We start from the raw sequence: 24,632 nt of genomic DNA, 5'->3' as shown, positions 1-24,632 counted from the left end.
GTATCCTGGACTTGGGAAGAGATCCTGGATGGGAAGGGATCCTGGACTTGGGAGGAAAACCTGGTAGGACGGGATCGCCTTCCTTGGCGGGAGTCGCCTCGGAACATGAGAGGACTGCAACGACGTCGGAGAGGTAGGCCACAGAAACCCCAATAATTTTTTTGGGGGAGGCACATGAAGCAGTCGGCGAAGTTGAGGGGTGAGTCCGATACTGTCGGAGTTATTGGACGAATTGGAGGAGAGTGAACAGAAGGGCGAGTTAGAGACCTTTGAGGAGTTGTTGATCAAATTGGAGGAGTGAAGAGAGAGAGCCTTTGGTTTGGCGTAGTATGCACGGCATTCGCCCTGAGGAGCGTGTTAGCTGTCCGATGCCACCTGTGCCAGTTCCTCGTACTCGTCCTGAAACGTGTGTTAAAGTTCCGGAACAATTGATGCCGGCTATACACACCAGGTCTCCAGTGTACATTCACAACCCAGTACGTCCTGTGCCAACTCCTCGCACTCTCCCTCAAGTGTGCTTTTCCAGTCAGGTGTGTCCTGTTCCTGCTCCCCGCACTCTTCCTCAAATGCGTGTCCCCAGTCCAGTACATCCTGTGCCTCCTCCCCGCACTCGCTCTGAGATGTGTGTCATCAGCCTGGTGCCACCTGTACCGGTCCCACACATCAGGCCTCCAGTGCGCCTCCACAGTCCAGAGCGTCCGGCGACGGTTCCCGGTCCGGAGCCTCCGGCGACGGTTCCCGGTCCGGAACCTCCGGCGACGGTTCCCGGTCCGGAACCTCCGGCGACGGTTCCCGGTCCGGAGCCTTCGGCGACGGTCCCCGGTCCGGAGTCTTCAGCAGGGGTTCTCAGTCCGGAGCCTCCTGCAACGATCCATGGTCCGGAGCTTCCGGCGATGCGCCCTGCACCGGAGCCGCCCCCGACGCCCTGCGTCATCTATCCTAGATGCCCACCCGGACTCTCCCCTATTGAGTCAGGTTTTGTGGTCGCAGTCCGCACCTTTGGGGGGGTACTGTCACACCCTGACCATAGTAAGCTGTTTTTTCTCTGTGTTGGTTGGGGCGTGATAGTGTCTAGGTGGGTCATCTAGGGTTTTTTGTATGTCTATTTTGGCCTGATATGGTTCCCAATCAGAGACAGCTGTTTATCGTTGTCTCTGATTGGGGATCATATTTAGGTAGCCATTTCCCTTTTGTGTTTGTGGGATCTTGTCTATGTTTAGTTGCCTGTCTGGACTAGTTGTATAGCTTCACGGTTCATTCGTTGTTCTTTATTGTTTTGTTTAGTGAGTTTCTCTGTATTAAAATTATGTGGAACTCTATGCACGCTGTGCCTTGGTCTCATCGTTACGACGATAGTGACAACTTGCTAAAACAAATGTGGTTTCTACTGACAATTGAGAGGTACAAACTACGGCATAAGGGAATGACGAGCAGATTAGAAGCAATCCATAATTTTGATCACGACATTAATGAGCGAGCTAGGACGGACGTAGTCAATAAAATAATTTGTTCAGCACTTTTGAAATGTACAGTGACAGAATTCAGAACTTGGGCCATTCTTACAGTATTCTCCCTGTACACCAAGCCAGAACTGTAGGCTATGTTAAGAGGGGGAAAGGGACCAAATTATTAGGGTGAGACATATGGGCTACTAACAGCTTACTACACAACATACACTTAGTATTACTTTCTAAGCTACAGTATACTTATCTACCTGGCATATTACATCATTATACAGTAGCATACAATACAAGGAGGCGCGAGGAGGTCCAAATGGAACTGGCATGGCGAGATGACAACCTCTCCTTGGACGCACTCATTGCGATTGCCATCTGTTTGGAAAACCTACTTTGGGAATAATGTCAGTACCCTCATCACTTCTCTCCCTCCCTCATTGACCACTCTGTATCAGAGCCTGAGCCCGTGGAGGCCTCCCTGCGGCTGAACGACATAGACGGAAACAGCTTGGGCTCTGTCCCTATTGTGGTCAAGGAGGACACCAGCTTCAGCAGTGTCTGGTACGTCCCAACTCGGGTTTCACGAGAGCAGAGGGACTGTCACGTGATCTTCCACCCCCTGGGGCAGGTGTGAGTATTCCATCTTCATCATTTTCTGCCAGTCCGTTTTTCGTGTCGATAGCTGACTGTCCCTCAGGTACTGTTTCTACAGCAAGTGGACTCCGGTGCCGCAGGGCACTTTATTGTCCATTTCCGGTCCAAGCTCTTGATAATCGATCACACACATCACCACATCACTCACCCCCACCCTGAAGTCCAATCAGGAGAATATTCCCTTCCTCATCAGTAGTGCATCAGCTCACAAGATCATCCTCGGCCTCCCATGGCTCCAACGCTTAACCCCACAATCTCATGGTCGAGGATGAAAATCACAGACTGGTCACCCGAATGCCGGAGGACCTGCTATCCCTTTCCATCTCATGTCGTATCTCCTGTGGTCTGGGACGTAGATGTGGACATTCACCAGGCTCTGGAGAGGGAACCCGCACCCACTACCTGTTCTACTGAGCTCATCTACATTCCCACGGGGATAAGATAGTGGATGTTGACCTGGGCACACACAGCTGTCGTCGAGATCCTGAAATCACCCATACTATCCAATATCTCTCCGAGAAGTATTGGTGGCCCACCTTGGCGCAGGATGTTATTCAGTACATCAACTCCTGTTCTGTGTGTGCTCAAACTAAGTCCCCCTGGCACGCCTCAGCAGGGAAGCTCCTTCCCCTTCCCGTGCCTCAGGATCCCTGGTCTCATCTGTCCATTAACTTTGTTACGGATCTCCCCTCCCCATTCTGGTGGTTGTGGACAGATTTTCAAAATAATGCAGGTTTTGATTCCTCTCTCTGGTCTCCTCACAGCTCTCCAGGTTGCTGAGGCACTGTTCCAGCAGGTCTTCCGGCACTATGGCCTTCAGGAGGACATCGTCTCGCGTTCATGGAGAAACTGGGGGTCACGGTCAGCCTCACTCCCGGGTACCGAACTAGAATCTGGGGAGGTTCCTGAGGAGTCTATGCCAGGACTGGCAGAGAGAGTGGGCCCGATTCTTTCCCTGGGCGGAATACGCCCAGAAATCCTTAGGTCTATACCTAGGTAATGCATTCATTTTAACATAGCTATTGTGACCTGCTAATTTAATGGGAAGAGACAACCACCTTATTAAATCCTGCTTAGTGCGCTCCAGGAGGGTTTTGAAGTTCCAAAAATAAGTAAAGACCTGATGCTCCACCTTAAGGCAAATGGTCATACCCAATCCCTTCTGCTAACTGATTAATGGGGAGGAGCACACTTTTTGTTAGGTTTAACTTATGACCAGAGAATTTCCCAAAACTTTGTAGCATGTCCAAGAGATAGGGTATAGACTCCACAGGGTTAGAGATGTATAAAAGAAGATTGTCTGCATATAAGGACACACTGTGAGTTATGTCGCCCCTTAATATTCCCTTAATCCTCTCCTCCACCCGCAGGGCGATATCAAAAAGCTCAATAGCTATATCAAATAGGAAAGGGGATAAACAACAACCCTGCCTGGCCCCACTGTGGAGAGGGAAGTAGCTGGAGGTAACATTGTTGGTGCGAACAGAAGCCACTGGGGACGAATACACAATCTTAATCCAGGAAAGTAATGACGGGCCAAACCCAAATGACTTTCGACCTTCGTCTCTCCCGAGCCCGTACGGGAGTTGTAGCGGTGAGACAAGATAGTAGCTACTAACAATTGGATACCACGAAATTGGGGAGTAAAAGGGGGTAAAATTCAACAACAACAAAAAAACAAACAAAAAAAGGAGATGAATACATCTTCTTATTTAATGAAACGAAGAACACTTAAACTTACAAAACAACAAAACGAACGTGAAGCGATGTATTTGATAAGTGCAGACACAGGCAACTAACACAGACAATCACCCACGAATTACCCAAGGAATATGACTGCCTAAATATGGTTCCCAATCAGAGACAACGATAAACAGCTGCCTCTAATTGAGAACCAATCTAGGCAACCATAGACATACAAAACACCTAGACTAGTTAACAACCCCATAAACATACAAAAACCCTAGACAGGTGTCACGTTCTGACCTTTATTTCCTTTGTTTTGTCTTTATTTAGTATGGTCAGGGCGTGAGTTGGGGTGGGCAGTCTATGTTTGTTTTCCTATGTTTGGTTTCTGTTTCGGCCTAGTATGGTTCTCAATCAGAGGCAGGTGTCATTAGTTGTCTCTGATTGATAATCCTACTTAGGTAGCCTGGGTTTCACTGTTGGTTTGTGGGTGTTTGTTTCCGTGTCAGTGTTTGTCGCCACACGGTACTGTTTTGTTTCTTCACGGTTCTTTAGTTATTTTTGTATTCAGTGTTCAGTGCTTTCTTTGATTAAAGTTATGAACACTTACCACTCCACATCTTGGTCCGATCCTTACTCCTCTTCAGAAGAAGGGGAGATCTGCCGTTACAACAGGACAAAACACAACAAACCACCCCTTGTCACACCCTGACCTAACCAAAATAATAAAGAAAACAAAGAATACTAAGGTCAGGGCGTGACAACCAGAGCTAGACGGCTAGCTAACAAGCAATTGTGAAGAGCGGCACCAGAATTAAAATAAAAACACATCTTACTTTTTTGTACTTAATAAATCCAATGTGAAACGTGATAACTATAATATATTTAACTAGCATTTCCTTCATTTCTGAATCATGTTTGTAACCTCAGTAGCTACAGTAGACTATGTTTCGGAGGGAGGCGGGGCAGATAGTGTGTAGGCTAACACACACACTGGCAAAGATTTTCAGCTGGCAGTCAGTTTCTGAGTGACAGAGTGAGGGCTTTACATAGGCGCTTTGTTGCTCTTTTTGTGTGACTGAAAAAAAAAATGCCCGAAACATAAAATAATGTTATTAACCAATTCCCATGCTTTTAAAATAATGGTTCTGTTTTGGAACAATATGTCCTCTCACTGTCAACTGCATTTATTTTCAGCAAACTTAACAGGTGTAAATATTTGTATGAACATAACAAGATTCCACAACTGAAACATAAACTGAACAAGTTCCACAGACATGTGATGAACAGAAATGGAGGGGGGTCAAAATCAAAAGTAACAGTCAGTATCTGGTGTGGCCACCAGCTGCATTAAGTACTGCAGTGCATCTCCTCCTCATGGACCGCACCAGATTTGCCAGTTCTTGCTGTGAGATGTTACCCCACTCTTCCACCAAGGCACCTGCATATTCCCGGACATATCTGGGGGGAATGGTCCTAGCCCTCACCCTTCGATCCAACAGGTTCCAGACGTGCTCAATGGAATTGAGATCCGGGCTCTTTGCTGGCCATGGCAGAACACTGCCATTCCTGTCTTGCAGGAATTCATACACAAAACGAGCAGTATGGCTGGTGGCATTGTCATGCTGGAGGGTCATGTAAGGATGAGCCTGCAGGAAGGGTACCACATGAGGGAGGAGGATGTCTTCCCTGCAACGCACAGCGTTGAGATTGCCTGCAATGACAGCAAGCTCAGTCCGATGATGCTGTGACACACCGCCCCAGACCATGACGGACCCTCCACCTCCAAATCGATCCCGCTCCAGAGTACAGGCCTCGGTGTAACGCTCATTCCTTCAACGATAAACGCGAATCCGACCATCACCCCTGGTGAGACAAAACTGTAACTCGTCAGTGAAGAGCACTTTTTGCCAGTCCTGTCTGGTCCAGGGACGGTGGGTTTGTGCCCATAGCTGACGTTGTTGCTGGTGATGTCTGGTGAGGACCTGCCTTACAACATGCCTACAAGCCCTCAGTCCAGCCTCTCTCATCCTATTGCAGACAGTCTGAGCACTAATGGAGGGATTGTGCGTTCCTGATGTAACTCGGGCAGTTGTTGTTGCCATCCTATACCTGTCCCTCAGGTGTGATGTTCGGATATACAGTTCCTGTGCAGGTGTTGTTACACATGGTCTGCCACTGTGAGGACGATCAACTGTCCGTCCTGTATCTCTGTTGCGCTGTCTTAGGCGTCTCACAGTACCGACATTGCAATTTCTTGCCCTGGCCACATCTGCAGTCCTCATGCCTCCTTGCCTAAGGTACGTTCATGCAGATGAGCAGGGACCCTGGGCATCTTTCTTTTGGTGTTTTTCAGAGTCAGTAGAAAGGCCTCTTTAGTGTCTTAAGTTTTCATAACTGTGACCTTAATTGCCTACTGTCTCTAAGCTGTTAGTGTCTTAACGACTGTTCCACAGATGCATGTTCATTATTTGTTTGTGGTTCATGGAAAAGCAGGGGAAACAGTGTTTAAACCGTTTACAATGAAGATTTTTACTAATTATCTTTGAAAGACAGGGTATTGAAAAAAGGATGTTTCTTTTTGTGCTGAGTTTAGATCACTTTAGTTCTGTTCCTCGAATCGGTTCCAACCCCTGCATGTTACCATGACTTTCTGGCCCTCTAAAATGCAGTAACAAAAGACCATGTTACACACAATGTTTGCAGTGGAATTTATAAAAAAATATCTGTTGTTAAACCAGATTTTGCTTACATTGTGTACAGACAGATTATATTGAACATAATGCACATGGTTACTGACTGAAAATTTGTTTCAGTTGTTTTTGATAATAACTCCACTGTTTTTTGGCTACTGTTTAACACTTCACCGAAATGTTTTCTCTAGTCTGGCATATGTTTCTAGATTCTTATTAAAGTAGACCTATCAATCAATAAAATGTATTTATAAAGCCATTTTTACATCAGCTGATGTCACAAAGTCCTATACAGACACCCCAAACAGCAAGAAATACAGATGTAGAAGCATGGTGACTAGGAAAAACTCCCTAGAAAGGCAGGAACATAGGAAGAAACCGAGAGAGGAACCAGGCTCTGATGGGTGGCCAGTCCACTTCTGGCTGTGCCGGGTGGAGATTATAACAGTACATGGCCAATATGTTCAAATGTTCAAAGATGACCAGCAGGGTCAAATAGTAATAATAATAGTGGTTGTAGAGGGTGCAACAGGTCAGCAACTCAGGACAAATTTGTCTGTATGCTTTTCATAGCCTGTCATTCAGAGTTAGAGACAGCAGGTGCGGTAGAGAGAGAGGGTCAAAAACAGCAGGTCCAGGACAAGGTAGCACATCCGGTGAACAGGTCAGGGTTCCATAGCCGCAGGCAGAACAGTTGAAACTGGAGCAGCAGCACGGCCAGATGGAATGGGGACTGCCAGGAGTCATCAGGCCAGGTAGTCCTGAGGCATGGTCCTAGGGCTCAGGTCCTCCGAGAGAAGAGAAAGAGAAAGAGAGAGGCGTATGACATTTGAAATGTCTTTATTCTTTTGGAACTTCTGTGAGTGTAATGTTTACTGTTCATTTTTATTGTTTATTTCCCTTTTGTTTATTATCTACTTCACCTGATTTGGCAATGTTAACATATGTTTCCCATGCCAGTAAAGCCCCTTGAAATGGATGGGGAGAGAGAAAGAATTAGAGGGAGCATACTTAAATTCACACAGGACACTGGATAAGACAGGATAAGTACTCCAGATATAACAGACTGACCCTAGCCGCCGACACATAAACTACTGCAGCATGAATACTGGCGGCTGAGACAGGATGGATCGGTCTGACGATACCCACGGACAGGGCCAACCTGGCAGGATATAACCCCACCCACTTTGCCAAAGCACAGCCCCCACACCACCAGAGGGATATCTTCAAACCACCAACTTACTACCCTGAGACAAGGCTGAGTACAGCCCACGAAGATCTCCCCCACGGCACAAACCCCTCCTAGGGACGGCATAGAAGAGCACCAGTAAGCCAGTGACTCAGCCCCCGTAATAGGGTAAGAGGCAGAGAATCCCAGTGGAGAGAGGGGAACCAGCCAGGCAGAGACAGCAAGGACGGTTCGTCGCTCCAGTGCCTTTCCGTTTACCTTCACACCCCTGGGCCAGACTAAAAGGTTGAGAGATTCATTAAAGACTTAAAGGTCGAGACCGAGTCTGCGTCTCTCACATGGATAGGCAGACCATTCCATACAATTTGAGCTCTTTAGGAGAAAGCCCTGCCTCCAGCTGTTTGCTTAGAAATTCTAGGGACAATAAGGTGGCAAGCGTCTTGTGACCGTAGCGTACGTGTAGGTATGTACAGCATAGATGTGTTTATTGCTAAAATAATGTATAAATTATTTCCCAGTTTTAGTTCTGCTAGTGCTGTTGGAGGAAGTTTGTTGTCATCAGTACACATAATTGCTTGTTAGGCCTATACAGGATCTTAATTTGACCACTGTGTTGCAGGAGAAATGTTCCTGCGCTGCATGAAATGAAAGCTTGTAGTTTATTCGAGGTTAAAAAGATGCTCATGTTTGTAATTTCCATTTTCAATGAAAGAATGTATCAACCCATACAGAAATATCCATTCATTATAATCCATGGTAATTCCCATTTCCTGTTGATGCAGGATTCTTTTCCTGCTTTGAGAAACTGATCAAATTAAGATCTTATACCTGGATAGGTGTCTCGGATGACATCTCCATTAACGTTAGCGGGAACGTTCCAGTAATGTTTTCTCAGAACGAATTGAATTGAATCCAGACATGATTGCTGAAGAATGTTTAGGGAACGTTACTGGAACAATCATGTAATAACGTCACACCATAACAACTCTCTTAAAGTTATAGGTGTTTTTAATAGTGTGTGCATCAACATTACCAGAACCTTGCCGCAATGTTTTCTCAGAACCATTTCTATTGCTCTTACGTTTTGTTGTGACACTATGTTCTAAAACCATTACTGTTACATTGTGATATTGCATTACCTAGAGTACATTCCATCGAAATACATATTGCTGTTCATTTACATGGGTATTCATTCAACATGCATTATGATGTTCTCTACAGAGACAAAAGAGCAGCAGGGTACATAAAGAATATGTTACATAAAGAATATAACTCGGATGGCACTAGCTGTCTCTCCATAATCTCACTCCTTTGCTGTCTCCTGAGTTCATTCTGTGATTTACACCTCCATACTCTCTCTTAATGTTGCGTTTACGCACTGAAGGTAGGTAGGTAAGGAGTCAAAAGCAGGAGAGCAGAGATGTCAGTGTAGCGTATATTTTAAAAAGGGCAAATCCAAAAAAACGGTACAGTACAATACCCAAAAACAACGCCCAAGACAATGGGAACTAACAGTACTCCCGTAAAGCGCAAATAAACAACGCACCTACTATACTAAACACACGCGAAATACACTGAGGAAAGCCTCCACAAGAAACAAGAAAATAATCCCGTACAAACCTAAGCGGGGAAACAGGGGTAAATATACACACGGAAATGAAAGCAAATGAAAAACCAGGTGTGAATGAACCAAAGACAAAACAAACAGAAAAGGAAGCATGGATCGATGATGGCTAGTAGGCCGCCAAGCACCGCCCGAACAGGGAGCACCGCCCGAACAGGGAGCACCGCCCGAAACAGGGAGCACCGCCTGAACAGGGAGAGGAACCACCTTCAGTGGGAGTCGTGACACTTAATTTCTTCTTCCATACTTTAAACCCCAGAACGCAGATGTGCAGAACCCAGATGAGCAGGAGCCACTGAAAGAGAATGCTGCTCCTACAAAAGATGATGGAGCCCTTCTGAATGGGAATGCTGCTCATCCAAATCGGAATGTTGTCCTTCCGAACGGGGATGCTGTCCTTCTAAACGGGGATGCTGTCCTTCCGAACGGGGATGCTGTCCGTCTAAACGGGGATGCTGCCCTTTAGAACTGTGATCCTGCCCTTCCAAAAGACCACTGGGAGCCCTTCTGAATGGGAATGCTGCACAAATGAAAAGGGATGCTGCCTCTGACTGGAATTTATACAAAGAAGACTTCTAAAAGGTACAGTGGCAAGAAAATAAACCCTTTGGAATAACCTGGATTTCTGACCTTCAAGTCACAACAATTGACAAACATAGTGTTCTTAAATAATAACACACTAATTATTTTATTTTTCTTGTCTATATTGAATACATAATTTCAACATTCACAGTGTAGATTGGAAAAAGTATGTGAACCCCTAGGCTAATGGCCTCCAAAAGATAATTGGAGTCAGGAGTCAGCTAACCTGGAGTCCAATCAATGAGACGAAATTGGAGATGTTGGTTAGAGCTGTCTTGCCCCATAAAAAACACTCACAGAATTTGAGTTTGCTATTCACAAGAATCATTGCCTGATGTGAACCATGCCTTGAACAAAAGAGATCTCAGAAGACCTACCTATGATGAAAATTACAGGCCTCTCTCATCTTTTTAAGTGGGAGAACTTGCACAATTGGTGGCTGACTAAATACTTTTTTGCCCCACTGTAAGTTTAAGAATTCTTAACTTGCATAAAGTTTGAATGGGTTAAAAATTGTATATCTAAAATCCTTGATTTTCATCAGTTCATGGTAAGACCAATTGCCTATAAATGGGGAAAGTTCAGCACCGTTGCTACTCTCCCTAGGAGTGGCGTCCTGCAAAGATGACTGCAAGAGCACAGCGCAGAATGCTCAATGAATGCTTAAGAAGAATCCTAGAGTGTCAGCTAAAGACTTGCAGAAATCTCTGGAACATGCTAACATCTCTGGTGACGAGTCTACGATACGTAAAACACAAAACAAGAATGGTGTTCATGGAAGGACACCACGGAAGAAGCCACTGCTGTCCAAAAAAACATGGGCCACTCCAGAAGGCGTATTTTCTTCTGTTGAAGCCATTCTGTTGTTGATTTACTTCTGTGTTTTGGGTTGTTGTCCTGTTGCATCACCCAACTTCTGTTGAGCTTCAATTGGCAAACAGATAGTATAACATTCTCCTGCAAAATGTCTTGATAAACTTGGGAATTAGTTTTTCTGCCGATGATAGCAAGCTGTCCAGGTGCTGAGACAGCAAAGCAGCCCCAAACCATGATGCTTCATCCACCATACTTTTACAGTTTTGATGGTGTTGTGCTGTGCATTTTTTTATCCACAGATAGTGTTGTGTGTTCCTTCCAAACAACTCAACTGTAGTTTCATCTGTCCACAGAATATTTAGCCAGTAGCGCTGTAGAACATCCAGGTGCACTTTTGCAAACTTCAGACGTGCAGCAAGTCAGAGTCCTGACCTCAACCCGATTGAGATGCTATGGCATGACCTCAAGCGAGCAGTTCACACCAGACATCCCAAAAATATTGCTGAACTAAAAAAGTTTTGTAAAGAGGAATGGTCCAAAATTCCTTCTGATCGTTGTGCAGGTCTGATCCTCAACTACAGAAAACTTTTGGTTGAGGTTATTGCTGCCAAAGGAGGGTCAACCAGTTATTAAATCCAAGGGTTCACATACTTTTCCCACCCTGCACTGTGATTGTTTACACGGTGTGTTCAATAAAGACATGAAAACATATATGAATTGTTTTGTGTGTTATTAGGTTAAGCAGACAGTGTTTGTCTATTGTTGTGACCTAGATGATCAGATCAAATGTTATGATCAATTTATGCAGAAATGCAGGTATTCCCAAAGGGTTCACATACTTTTTCTTGTCACTGTATGTCAACACCATTGATACATTTTGTTGCTCAACAAACATCAACAACATCACAGATTGTTTAAAGGGGCAATCTGCTGTTCAAACAATAATAAAGCGTACACCCCACCACTTTTTCGGTAAACAGCTGAGGGATGGGGCTGGAGAAATGTAAACACTCAAATTCAAAGACAGAGCAATGGATGCGCCAAGGACTGAAAATCTATGATATCAAAAGGATATTTTTAATCATGACATACAGTGTTTGTTTACAATGACATTGTTTACAAGCTTATATTTTGGGTTCTGATGGGGTAAGACCGTTGAACTAAGATCATGAGGCATTTGTAAGTAATATTATTCAAGAATCAATGGCTATATATCATGAATTTAAAAGTTCAAAAATGGATGTAGAAATCACAGATTGACTCTTTAATTTACAAGCGCATTCCCGGCAACTTTGAGAAAAAAACTCTTTATATCGGAGATGGCTATGCATATTAATGACATGCGGCTAGTAGGATAGGGTCTCTCTCCATTGTACAAGCGGTTGACGTCAACGACCCTCGTCGAATATTCAAAAATAGATAACAATATTAAGATGTATGTACCAATCCAAATAAAGGATAGGCGGGAGCTAGACAACCTGACTTGTTGCTTTGTGTACAACGACTCCCATCGTTAGGGCGGAGAGACATGTATTTTGTTAGTATATCTATAATCGTTGGTGATTCATCGTATGTCACCATTCACCTGTACAGTAGGCCTAATTTGAATTTGGAATGGATGAAAACCTGAAGTTGGTCAACACCTTACACAAGGCACCTCTGAGCATGCGTAGTTACACAGTTTGATCACTTCCTATCTTGCTGCTGTCGGCTTCCTCCTCTCCCGGTCAAAATTTTGGATATTTCAAACACAAACAGACTAGCTGTATTTTTCTGAATATTCTCTTCACTGATGAAGAATGGCGGATAGTTTTGGAAAGATCATCGTTGGCGTATATGTTGAAATAAAGAGAAGCGATGGTAAGTTCTCGATACATTTCGCTCACTGGGAGTTGTTGGGGAAGCTTTTGTGTTGCTGTGGTGAACACACAGCAACCGTAGACGCCGAGACTGAGGCAGCTGCAAAGTTGGGGTGGCTTTATTGAGTAGCTAGCTAACGTTAGTCAATTTAGCTAGCCTAACTTTAACTAACGTTAGCTCACGAGCTAGCCAACGTTACTAGACAACCAATGCACATTAATAACCTATTAGCTCATCTGAATGCGTATCAATTAAACTAGCATGTGTTGTTATAGCAGCCTAACTTGGTTAACGATATGGTTGCTGTAGTTAGTTATGTCTAAATTACCACATTAGTTAAAGTTAGCAGCTTGTTGCTAGCTAAAGGCCTTGCCGCGGATGTAACTAAAGGTTACGGTAGCTAGGTATTTTAACGCCAGTCTGGTGAACTTTACTAGTTAACGTAGCTAACGTTAGTTAAGATAACTACTTGGCGTGTACGTACATGACTGGCTAGTTATTGTATATATACTAATATTCGCTATCCGTGTGTCATAGTTAGCATAACTAGCTAAGTTACATATAGGTCTATTGGTGGGTATAACGGTAATCAACCGGGGTTTTGTCTAAGTAGCAGATTCTAACGTGCAAACGTAATGTGAGGCTCCACATTTAGCTGTTACAGGTTAGGTACTGTTTGGTGTACTGTTAGCTATCACAGATTATTTTCGACCAACCTTAACTTGGCAATACTAACGTGAAGCCGACTTGGAAGACAACGAATGTCTTCTAAACGTCCATTTCTAGTTGCAGGGTGTTCGTTTGAATTTAAGAAATGTTACATTTATTAAATTAAATCAATGTTTTGCTCCATGAAGGAATCCAACAATGTGTACGTAAGGTTGGTCGAAAATTCTTTGCTATGCCAAGCAATATTGTTAGCTTTCTATCTACAGTAGTAACACCGTTCAGCCACCTGGAAAATAGTAAGTTAATGGTCTGATAAGGCGATATTTTTAATTAATTGTTGGGCAAGTACTATTGATTGTCTCGCCATGTCATGTATATAGATGTTAGCTAGTAGGCAAGCAATGGTCGTAAAAAGATCATATTGACAACCAGCCAGGTGGAATCATTATTTTTCTGTGAAATCCAGAGGACAAGGAGACTTGCTGTTTTATATATTAAGACCAACTTGATCTTATAACATGGAGTAGGTTTGCAGTGAAACCAAGATGAGCTTGAGATGTCATGGGAAGGGGAGAGAAAGAGGCTGTTATTTTGATTTGTCTGTCTGAATGCCAGCTTCATTCTAGCATCTCCATACCATCAATTGTACTGTGGTGATTACAGGCAGCCAAAACCGAGTAAAGAGTCATGAGGCTCCTCCTGTTCTGAGGTGTAGCACAGCAACATGCAGGAACCACCATATCCCTTCAGATTACTACAAACTCTGGGTAAAGAGGGTTGCGGTTTATTGTGAATTAGACTGTTGTGGTTTACGTTGGTGTTCATCTATAATGGTGTGCATTATTCTTGAGTGCATCATAGCTAGGTCTAGCCCCCCCGGCCTGAATGGGAAGTGTCTTATCTAGCCTAGCATACGTACCATAGGCAGGCTGACTGATGTGGCATGGTGAGTACGGATTGCCCTCTCTGTGGTGGTCGTGGGGGGTTGGCGGCTGGTGAAGCCCGATTCAACCTATTAACAACCACCCCATCTGTTGTAGGCAGCTCTCTGGAATATGCCAGGAGGAATCTCCTCTCGATCATGAGGCCTACCATTAGCAAGGCAGTGATGGGCTCTAAGTGTGTGTTCACACATGGTCACTTTCAGACAATTTTTGTGAACTCAGTGCAGTTCGCTTAATTGTTTGTGCAGTGTGAACACTCCAAAGGAACTGAGACCCCTCCAAAAGGGACCGAACTAATTGTCAAGGATCCACAGAAATTCCAAAATGTGTTGAGTTTTCTACTGACACAATGTAAAGATGATTTATTTGCCATATGTGATCTTTGGGCTAAGAGAGCTTCATACGCTATTTATTAGATCATTGGGTTTGAATAGTGTGAGTAGATATATTTTGTCATAACATAGAGTACAAAATCAAGGTCCTTCCTATCCGGCTTGGGACATCCCAACTCTGACGTTACCCCATTGAAGTTGATATTTTAAAATGGTTGGGGTAGGGGTTCGGTTTTTGGTTTTAGATGTCCCAAGGATCCCAGATAGCATTGATTTTGTGGTTTGCTCTATCTCTTAAAGGGACAGTAGCCTACATTGAGTGTACAATTGTATTATTTATTATTATTATTATTATTTAATCTGCCTTAATCTTTTGCTATTTATTCTGTTACCAATAATATTTACATGTTAATATTATCGTATTCTAATTATTACGTCTAATCTTTTAACTAAATGCAATCTATTGTCTTCCAAAATGTAAGTAGGTATATCTAGATAGCATGATCTGATGGAATGGCTTCTCCTGCATTTTGTAAAAATCCAGAATGCATTGTGTGAATGTTGGGAAAAAGTTATTGGTTCCTTTCTAAAGATAGCAATGTGAATGTAGAGAGGACTCTGACCACAAAATAGGTGAAGTGAACTGGCAAAAGAGTTGAGTCCTCATTCAAAGGCAAGGGCAATGTGAATACAAAGAGAGGTTGAATTCTTTCGCTTTTCTTTATCCCGGAGTTCACTTTAAAAAGGCCTGAGATCGGATATTTTAAAGGGGACTGTATCTGAAAACAGGCTCAGATTAAACACTCAACCACAAAATACGGCTTGCCTGCCATAATGATAGCTGACTATCCATTTCACTCTTCTTGCCTTCCTAAATTATGTTTACATTACAGTCCAGTCTACTAGTATTTTAACTGAGCAGGGTGTATCAGACACCAGCATTAATTTTAATCCCAGCCTGGACAGGAAAAACTTTGGCCATTTTTCAATGGAATAAGATATATTTAATCTTCATTGTGGATTATCTACTCTATTGTACCCATTTCTGCATGAAATTATCCCCATTCAGTGTCTTTCAAAGTAGATGGATTCCTCATTTTGGAACAAGGGAATGCTTAGCACCTAGCAGTCAGTAAAGTAAAGATTGTGGAATTCTTCCCCGTTGATGTCATGATGACAGATTCAGATTCTGACACAGTCTTTGTTATGGGAGTGAAACTAATGTGTTCAGGGCTTTGTTCCTCCTGCTAAGCAGTGTAACCCCCCTTAAACATATGGGTGGTGTCAACACACCCACTCAGCCAGGTTTCAGCACTAAAGTGGCCAAACATGGTTAACAATGCAGCCAGTCTCATCTCTGCTCTTTAAGGCACCTGCATGCTTCCCATCTGAAACAGTTTGGAACAGTTAGCATATTTTGTTTTTGTTGGTTCTGGTGTTCGGCAAGGGTTTTTTCAGCTCTTCGTGCCCAAATATTTTTTTATCGAGGCAAGCCGAAATCCAAGTCCCTTTGTCTGTGATTGGTCAACAGGAGGGATATTTCATACATTCTTTTGCACATTTGCCTCAATTTCGTGAGAGCCAATTGTTAGTTACAGTCTCGTCCCATCGCTGCAACACCCCTATGGACTCGGCAGAAGCGAAGTTCGAGAGCCAGCTGCATTGTATCATCTAATTGAAAGAACTGAAAATATGGATATACGAGTCCATAGACTACACTGTAACAGGTTAGACTGGCCTCTCTGCATGATGCAACCAGCTTCCAGGTGTGTTCTTAGAGCTGGTGGTGTAGGGTGGACCGCATGCTCCATTCGCGGCGAACATGGTGTAGGCTGTTTGTCACATTTTCACCCCACAGTATTTAGGGTAAACCGTTCCCCTATGATTTGTTCCCCCAAGTCAGTGACTGAGGTTCTTTCTGAATGTGACACTGTGCCCTTTGCAGCTTACCTGGGGTTCTGTCTCTGTCATCATCATGCCCTGGGAGGCTCTGCTGTGTCTGTTGACCTTATGGCTGAAGTAGAGTAGAGACCCAAGGTCAAACTTAGCCAATGTACTGTTGCAACTTGCAACAAAGCAAGCAGATGCAATTTACATCCTTCAGCCCTGTGTTGTCAGTTAATGACCTTTGGAATAGAACTAAGAGCCAGAGTATGGCACTGCAGTCAGTGCACAGGGACAGGGTACCATTCAACGGTATGTTGACATGTCTACAGCTGAACATGATTAACTGGATGTATTCATACCCTCATTCAGGTCTGAAAAGTCAATTTCAGGCAAAATATGTATAGAAAGTTTCATTCAAATCAAAAGGGGTGCGGTCAAACTGATTTGAAATCAAATGCAATGACCCTATAGCATGCCAACTTTTTGTCACTCAATCTTTGGTATGTTCTCCCAGCAAGACAGCCTATATCCACTAGTAGTCTGGTCAATGTGGACTTGTTTCACTGTGACTAGTGACTACTAGACTTTTGATATGCTTGCTGGCTGTTGCCCATGCTCCCTTCAATCAGGGCGAGTTGGTGGTTTCTGTTCCTAAGGTGTGTGTCCTCGTCAAATCCTCCTGAAAACTGGGCTCTGTCACCTTTCATGTGTCCCTTCTCTTAATATAACGCTGTCTGTCTGAGGTCGGGTGTCCAGTCTCGCCTTTTGTTGCCAGGGTAGCTTGGCAACCACCCTGATGATCCACCATGGGATTTAACAGCCTGCTACCTGGCTCTGGTCCAGCTCTACCGTACAGATTTCTGGAGACACAGCTGTCAGAATCCCACACACACAGTCTATGTAGCAAGACACTAACTAACAGGGGCTAAGAAAATCAAGACTGCATGTCAATGTAACCGGTGTGAATTGGCTAGCTAGTAATTTTACAATCAGTGACGTCACTCGCTCTGAGACCTTGAAGTAGTTGTTTACCTTGCTCTGCAAGGGCGTTGTCTTTTGTGGAGAAATAGGTAATGATGCTTCATGGGAGGCAGGTTGATGTGTCCAGAGGGTCCCTGGTTCAAGCCCAGGTTGGGACAAGGAAAGGGACGGAAGTAATACAGTTACACCATGGCATTCAGGCTACATAGAAACACACCAATTGTTGTGTGTAAAGTTGGACCTAATCCCTCTTGACCAGAAGTTTGTCTAGAGCAGATATCACATTTTATTTGTCACATGCGCCGAATAACACAGGTGTGGACTTTACTGTGAAATGCTTAGTTAAAAAGTACGAATACAAATAACGAGGCTGTGAAAAAGTATTTGCCCCCTTCCTGATTTCTTATTTTTTTTGCATATTTGTCACACGTTAATGTTTCAGATCATCAAACAAATGTAATTATTACACAAAGATAACCCAAGTAAACACAACATGCAGTTGTGACGATTTTATTCAAGGGATAAAAGCTATCCAAACCTTCATGGCCCTATGTGAAAAAGTAATTGCCCCCTAAACCTAATAACTGGTTGTGCCACCCTCGGCAGCAACAACTGCAATCAAGTGTTTGCGATAACTGGCAATGAGTCTTTCACATCGCTGTGGAGGAATTTTGGCCCACTCTTCTTTGCAGGATGATTTTCGAGCATGAACTGCTTTTTTAAGGTCACGCCACAGCATCTCAATCGGATTCAAGTCCGGACTTTGACTAGGCCACTCCAAAACCTTCATTTAGTTTTTTTTAAGCCATTCAGAGGTGCACTTGCTGGTGTGTTTTGGATCATTGTCCTGCTGCAGAACCCAAGTGCGGTTCAGCTTGAGGTCATGGACTGATGGCCGGACATTCTCCTTCGGGATTTTTTGTTAGAGAGCAGAATTCATGCTTCCATCAATCACAGCAAGTCGTCCAGGTCCTAAAGCAGCCCCAGACCATCACACTACCATCACCATATTTGACAGATGGTATGATGTTCTTTTTCTGAAATGCTGTGTTACTTTTACGCCAGATGTCACGAGACGCACACCTTCCAAAAAGTTCAACTTTTGTCTCGTCAGTCCACAGAATATTTTCCCAAAAGTCTTGGGGATCATCAAGATGTGAGACGAGCCATCAGTTGGTTCATGGTCAGCAGTGGTGGACAAAGGCTCTCACTGTGGTTCTCTGGAGTCCCAAAGCTTTAGAAATGGCTTTGTAACCATTTCCAGACTGATAGATGTCAATTACTTTGTTTCTCATCTGTTCCTGAATTTCTTGCTTTTTGAGATCTTTTGGCCTACTTCACTTTGTCAGACAGGTTCTATTTAAGTGATTTCTTGATTCAACAGGTCTGGCAGTAATCAGGCCTGGGTGTGGCTAGTGAAATTGAACTCAGCTTTCCAAAATTGTGATTAACCACAGTAAATTCATGATTTAACAAGGGGGCAATTACATTGTCACACAGGGCCATGAAGGTTTGGATAGCTTTTTCCCTTAATAAATAAAATGATCACTTCAACTGCATTTTGTGTTTACTTGGGTTATCTTTGTGTAATATAAAAATGTGATCTGAAACATTTAAGTGTGACAAATGTGCAAAATAATAAGAAATCAAGAAGAGAGCAAGTACTTTTCCACAGCACTGTACAAAGAGCACTGGTACCGAGTCAGGGTATGAGGTAATTTGTGCATGTAGTTAGGGGTAAATGTGACCTGGCAATCAGGATAGATAATAAACAGAGTAGCAGCAGCGTATGTAGTTTGAAAGTATATATGTGTGGCATCAATATGCATTTGTGTGTGTGTTGGAGTGTCAGTGTAGTATGTGTGGGTAGAGTCCAGTGAGTATTCATAGACCAGTGCAAAAAATAAAAGGCAAATGCAAATAGTCCAGGTTTTCACTTGATTAACTGTTCAGCAGTCTTATGGCTTGAGGGTAGAAGCTGTTCAGGAGCCTTTTGGTCCCAGACTTGGCGCTCTGGTACCCTTTGCCGTGCGGTAGCAGAGACAACAGTCTATGACTTGGGTGGCTGTAGTCTTTGACAATGTTGAGGGCCTTCCTCTGACACCACCTGGTATTTATTTAACCTTTATTTAACTAGGCAAGTCAGTTAAGAACTAATTGTTATTTTACAATGACTGCCTACCCCGGCTAAACCCTCCCCTAACCTGGATGACGATGTGTCAATTGTGCGCCGCCTATGGGACTCCCGATCACGGCCAGTTGTGATACAGCCCGGGATCGAACCAGGGTCTGTAGTGACTCCTCTAGCACTGAGATGCACTGCCTTAGACCACTGCGCCACTCGGGAGCCTTGACGTCAAAGTAGAGGTCCTTGATGGCAGGGAGCCCAGCCCCAGTGATGTACTGGGTTGTACGCACTACCCTCTGTAGCACATCGCGGACGGATGCCAGGCAGTTGCCATATCAAGCGACGATGCAGCCAGTTAAGATGCTCTTAATGGTGCAGCTGTAGAACATTTTGAGGAGCTGAGGGCCCATACCAAATATTTTCAGAATATTGAGGGGGAAGAGGCATTGTGCCCTCTTCACAACTGTTTTGGTGTGTATGGACCATGATAGGTCCTTAGTATAGGTCGACCGATTATGATTTTTCAACGCCGATACTGATATCGATTTATTGGAGGACCAAAAAAGCCGATAGCGATTAATCGGCCATTTACATTTTTATTTTATTTTTTTATTTAAATTTTTCAATAAAAATGTATTTGTAATAATGACAATTACAGCAATACTGAATGAACACTTATTTAAACTTAACATAATACATCAAATTCAATTTAGCCTCAAATAAATAATGAAACATGTTCAATTTGGTTTAAATAATGCAAAAAGTGTTGGAGAAACTACGTAAAATGTAAGAAAGCTAACGTTTCAGTTCCTTGCTCAGAACATGAGAACATATGAAAGCTGGTGGTTCCTTTTAACATGAGTCTTCAATATTCCCAGGTAAGAAGTTTTAGGTTGTAGATATTATAGGACTATTTCCCTCTATACCATTTGTATTTCATTAACCTCTTGGCACGCAGGCGTCCCATCTAGAGCTCTGGAAATGCAAATGCGCTACGCTAAATGCTAATAGTATTAGTTAAAACTCAAACGTTCATTAAAATACACATGCAGGGTATTGAATTAAAGCTACACTCGTTGTGAATCCAGGCAACAAGTCAGATTTTTAAAATGCTTTTCGGCGAAAGCATGAGAAGCTATTATCTGATAGCATGTAACACCCCAAAAGACCCGCAGGGGACGTAAACAAAATAATTAGCATAGTCGTCGCTACACAAACCGCACAAATAAAATATAAAACATTCATTACCTTTGACCATCTTCTTTGTTGGCACTCCTAGATGTCCCATAATCACTATTGGGTCTTTTTTTCGATTAAATCGGTCCATATATAGCCTAGATATCGATCTATGAAGACTGTGATAAACGGAAAAAAACAGCGTCTTGTAACGTCATTTTTTTTTATTAAAAAAGTTGACGATAAACTTTCACAAAACACTTCGAAATACTTTTGCAATGCAACTTTGGGTATTATTAAACGTTAATAAGCGATCAAATTGATCACGAGGCAAAGTATATTCTTTAGCTGTCCGTCTGGAAAAAATGTCCGGGTAATTCTCAACCAAAATATCCGGGAGGAAATGCGTTGCCTTGCGTCTGTTTGACCAAGAAACAAAGCCTAGGCAAATGACAAGACTCTAGACAACGTGTTGAAGCTGTAGGTATTGCAACCTCAGCCCCATTAAATGTGGTTCACCTTTATCAATGGGTTCAAGTCGCGCATGGATATATATTTCCATTTTCAGTGATCAGATTTTCCTGCGCTTTTCGATGAAACGCACGTTCTGTTATAGTCACAGCCTTGATTTAACCAGTTTTATAAACGTCTGAGTGTTTTCTATCCACACATACTAATCATATGCATATACTATATTCCTGGCATGAGTAGCAGGGCGCTGAAATGTTGTGCGATTTTTAACAGAATGTTCGAAAAAGTAGGGGGTAGGATTAACAGGTTAAGCTTTGACTATTGGATGTTCTTATAGGCACTTTAGTATTGCCAGTGTAACAGTATAGCTTCCGTCCCTCTCCTCGCTCGAACCAGCAACACAACGACAACAGCCACCACATCGAAGCAGCGTTACCCATGCAGAGCAAGGGAAACAACCACCCCAAGGCTCAGAGCGAGTGAAGTTTGAAACGCTATTAGCGTGCGCTAACTAGCCAGTCATTTCACTTCGGTCACACCAGCCTCATCTCGGGAGTTGATAGGTTTGAAGTCATAAACAGCGCAATGCTTGACGCACAACGAAGAGCTGCTGGCAAAACGCACGAAAATGCTGTTTGAATGAATGTTTACGCGCCTGCTTCTCCCTACCCCACCGCTCAGTCAGATATTTAGATACTTGTATGCTTGTATGCTCAGTCAGATTATATGCAACACAGGACACACTAGATAATATCTAGTAATATCATCAACCATGTGGGGTTAACTAGTGATTATGATTGATTGTTTTTTTATGAGGTAAGTTTAATGCTAGCTAGCAACTTGCCTTGGCTTACTGCATTTGCGTAACAGGCAGTCTCCTTGTGGAGTGCAACGAGAGGCAGGTCGTTATTGCGTTGGACTAGTTAACTGTAAGGTTGCAAGATTGGATCCCCCGAGCTGACAAGGTGAAAATCTGTCTTTCTCCCCCTGAACGAGGCCTAGGCCATCATTGAAAATAAGAATGTGTTCTTAACTGACTTGTCTAGTTAAATAAAGATTAAATAAAGGTGAAAAAAACAAATCCGCAAAGAATATGAAAACGTGAAAACGGCCATAATTAATCGTCCATTTCGATTAATCGGTTGACCTCTAGTCCTTAGTGATGGTGACTCCAAGGAACTTGAAGCTCGAGACACGCTCCACTACAGCCCCATTCACAACAGTCCCCTCGGCCCTCCGTTTCCTGTAGTCCACGATCAGCTCCTTTGTCTTGATGATTTTGAGGGAGAGGTCTCCTTCCTCCCTATAGGCTGTCTCATTGTCGTCGGTGATCAGGCCTACCACCGTCGTGTCGTCGGTCAACTTAATGATGGTGTAGGAGTCGCGCGCGGCCACGCAGTTGTACGTGAACAGGAAGTACAGGTGGGGACGAAGCACGCACCCCTGAGACGCCTCCGTATTGTGCTGTTGCCTACCCTCACCACCTGGGAACTTCCCGTCAGAAAGTTCAGGATCCAGTTGCGGAGGGCAAGACATGATGGTGAACTGACGTGCATAACTTCCTACGGTCTTATTACACAGACATCTGACCACGTGTTCCACATTTGACTTGCCTCCTCTCAGCCAGTGGGATGTAGGCTGTTTTACATCACTGACACTTGCTACTTACTACCTATGGGTCTCGCGTGCCATTGATATGAGAGTCAACTCAAATCTTCGCAATGATAGTCAGCCAAAGGGTTTCCTTATTCTCTTACTGAGTCGTTTATTTAGCCTACACTGTGCTTGTGCTGAAGTAGAATCATTGCACGGGTAGAACCCACCAGAGAACAGTCAGAAGACTTAGAGCGTCATAGAGCTCAGGGCTCTAAATAATAAATACCGGAACATGTCGTCCCGAACAGAGTGAGCAGGGAATGTTTGTGTCAGGGACCAGGGTTAGGCCCTCACAAAGACATGGTGGAGGGAGCAGTAAGCTTGCTGGTGATTATGGAGCAGGCTAAGCTCATGCTGCCTGTGTTGTGTGTATTTAGACCAGCAGCTGGGAGGGAGGACAGGGAAAGGGTGACTGATTTCATCATGGTCCCTGATCTATACTAAACAAAAATGCATAATTATGGATATGATTGTCATTCTCTTCATGGTGATGTATCCTAAATAGGTACACGTATATAAATATGCAATATCCTTCTTTGCATATTTGTGTATTATTCTACACACTGGCTATTTTTTTAATGACCTCTGCCCCCAAACAAGACCAGTTTTGGTTGGACCAGACCAAATCTGAACCAATCATAGATGTCTATGGTTCACAAGTTTGAGTACAGTGTAAAAACAATAGGGTAAATTCAGTGACATTTGTTTTAATCACTTAATAAATCATAAACAAAATTGATATCAGTAAAAACATAACTAATTAGGATAACTTGTTACTTCTGTGAACTTTCATTTTCCTCCACGAGGGAGAGAAATTAGAAAATATCTTAAAGCTATGTGGGTTTTTGTTAACCTTGGGCTAGGCTTGCCGCTAGCGACACACCTCGACAACATCCAGTGAAAATGTAGAGCGCCAAATTACAAAGATAGTAGTAATAATAAACATTCATAAAAAAACAAGTTATTCATCGGTTAAAAGATTAACTTGTTAATCCAGCCAATTTGTCAGGTTTCAAAAAGGATTTACTGGCGAAAGCATACCATGCGATTATCTGAGGACCGCGCCCCGCTTACAAAAGCATACAAACATTTTCCAACCAAGCAGAGGCGTCACGAAAGTCAGAAATAGCGATAAAATAAATCGCTTACCTTTGAAGATCTTCCTCTGTTGGCAATCCAAAGTGTCCCAGCTACACAATAAATGGTTGTTTTGTTCGATAAAGTCCCTCCTTATAACCCAAAAACTCAGTTTTGTTGGTGCGTTTTGTTCAGTAATCCACTGGCTTATAGGCGGTCAAAACATGCAGACAAATACATCCTAATAGTTCCGGTAAAGTTTGTCGAACCATGTCAAATGGTGTTTATAATTCATCCTCAGGTTGTCAATTATCTAAATAATTTATCATATTTCAACAGGACAATAGCATATTCAATAGAAAGGAAAAAGAACGAAGAGCGTGCACAGTCACGCGCCCAAACCAATACTGCATGATTCCATAGACCACTTTGTTGTTTTTCAAAAAACAAGCCTGAAACCATGTGTAAAGACTGTTGACATCTAGTGGAAGCCATATGAACTGCAATCTGGGCTAAACCCCTATATAGTCAATAGGCTTTCAATGGAAAACCACTCACATAAAAACAATCCCATTACCTGGATGGATTTTCCTTGGGTTGTCGCCTGCCATATCAGTTATGTTATACTCACGGACATTATTTTAACAGTTTTAGAAACTTCAGAGTGTTTTCTATCCAACTCTACCAATTATATGCATATCCTAGCATCTGGGCCTGAGTAACAGGCAGTTTACTTTGGGCACGTTTGTT

At 43.3% G+C, this 24,632-nt stretch overlaps 1 protein-coding gene across 3 annotated transcripts in view; it reads left to right on the top strand.

Annotated features, from left to right (window-relative positions):
- The first annotated feature begins 12,176 nt into the window (after positions 1-12,176).
- The window catches only part of LOC118393315 (kinesin-like protein KIF2A), a 36,137-nt gene continuing 23,681 nt past the window's right edge, over positions 12,177-24,632 (top strand). For 2 of the 3 annotated variants that reach the window (XM_052461618.1, XM_035785883.2), the window contains exon 1: positions 12,177-12,561. In XM_052461618.1, the coding sequence (XP_052317578.1) occupies positions 12,501-12,561 (61 nt within the window). In that variant the 5' untranslated portion in view covers positions 12,177-12,500. The remainder of the gene's footprint in view (positions 12,562-24,632) is intronic. The other variant, XM_035785885.2, reaches the window with a different exon arrangement.

Source organism: Oncorhynchus keta, chromosome 14 (assembly GCF_023373465.1).
Source record: "Oncorhynchus keta strain PuntledgeMale-10-30-2019 chromosome 14, Oket_V2, whole genome shotgun sequence".
In the NCBI taxonomy this organism is placed as follows: domain Eukaryota; kingdom Metazoa; phylum Chordata; class Actinopteri; order Salmoniformes; family Salmonidae; genus Oncorhynchus; species Oncorhynchus keta.
The sequence above is the reverse complement of the archived record's forward strand: the minus strand, read 5'-3'. Positions and strand labels throughout refer to the sequence as shown.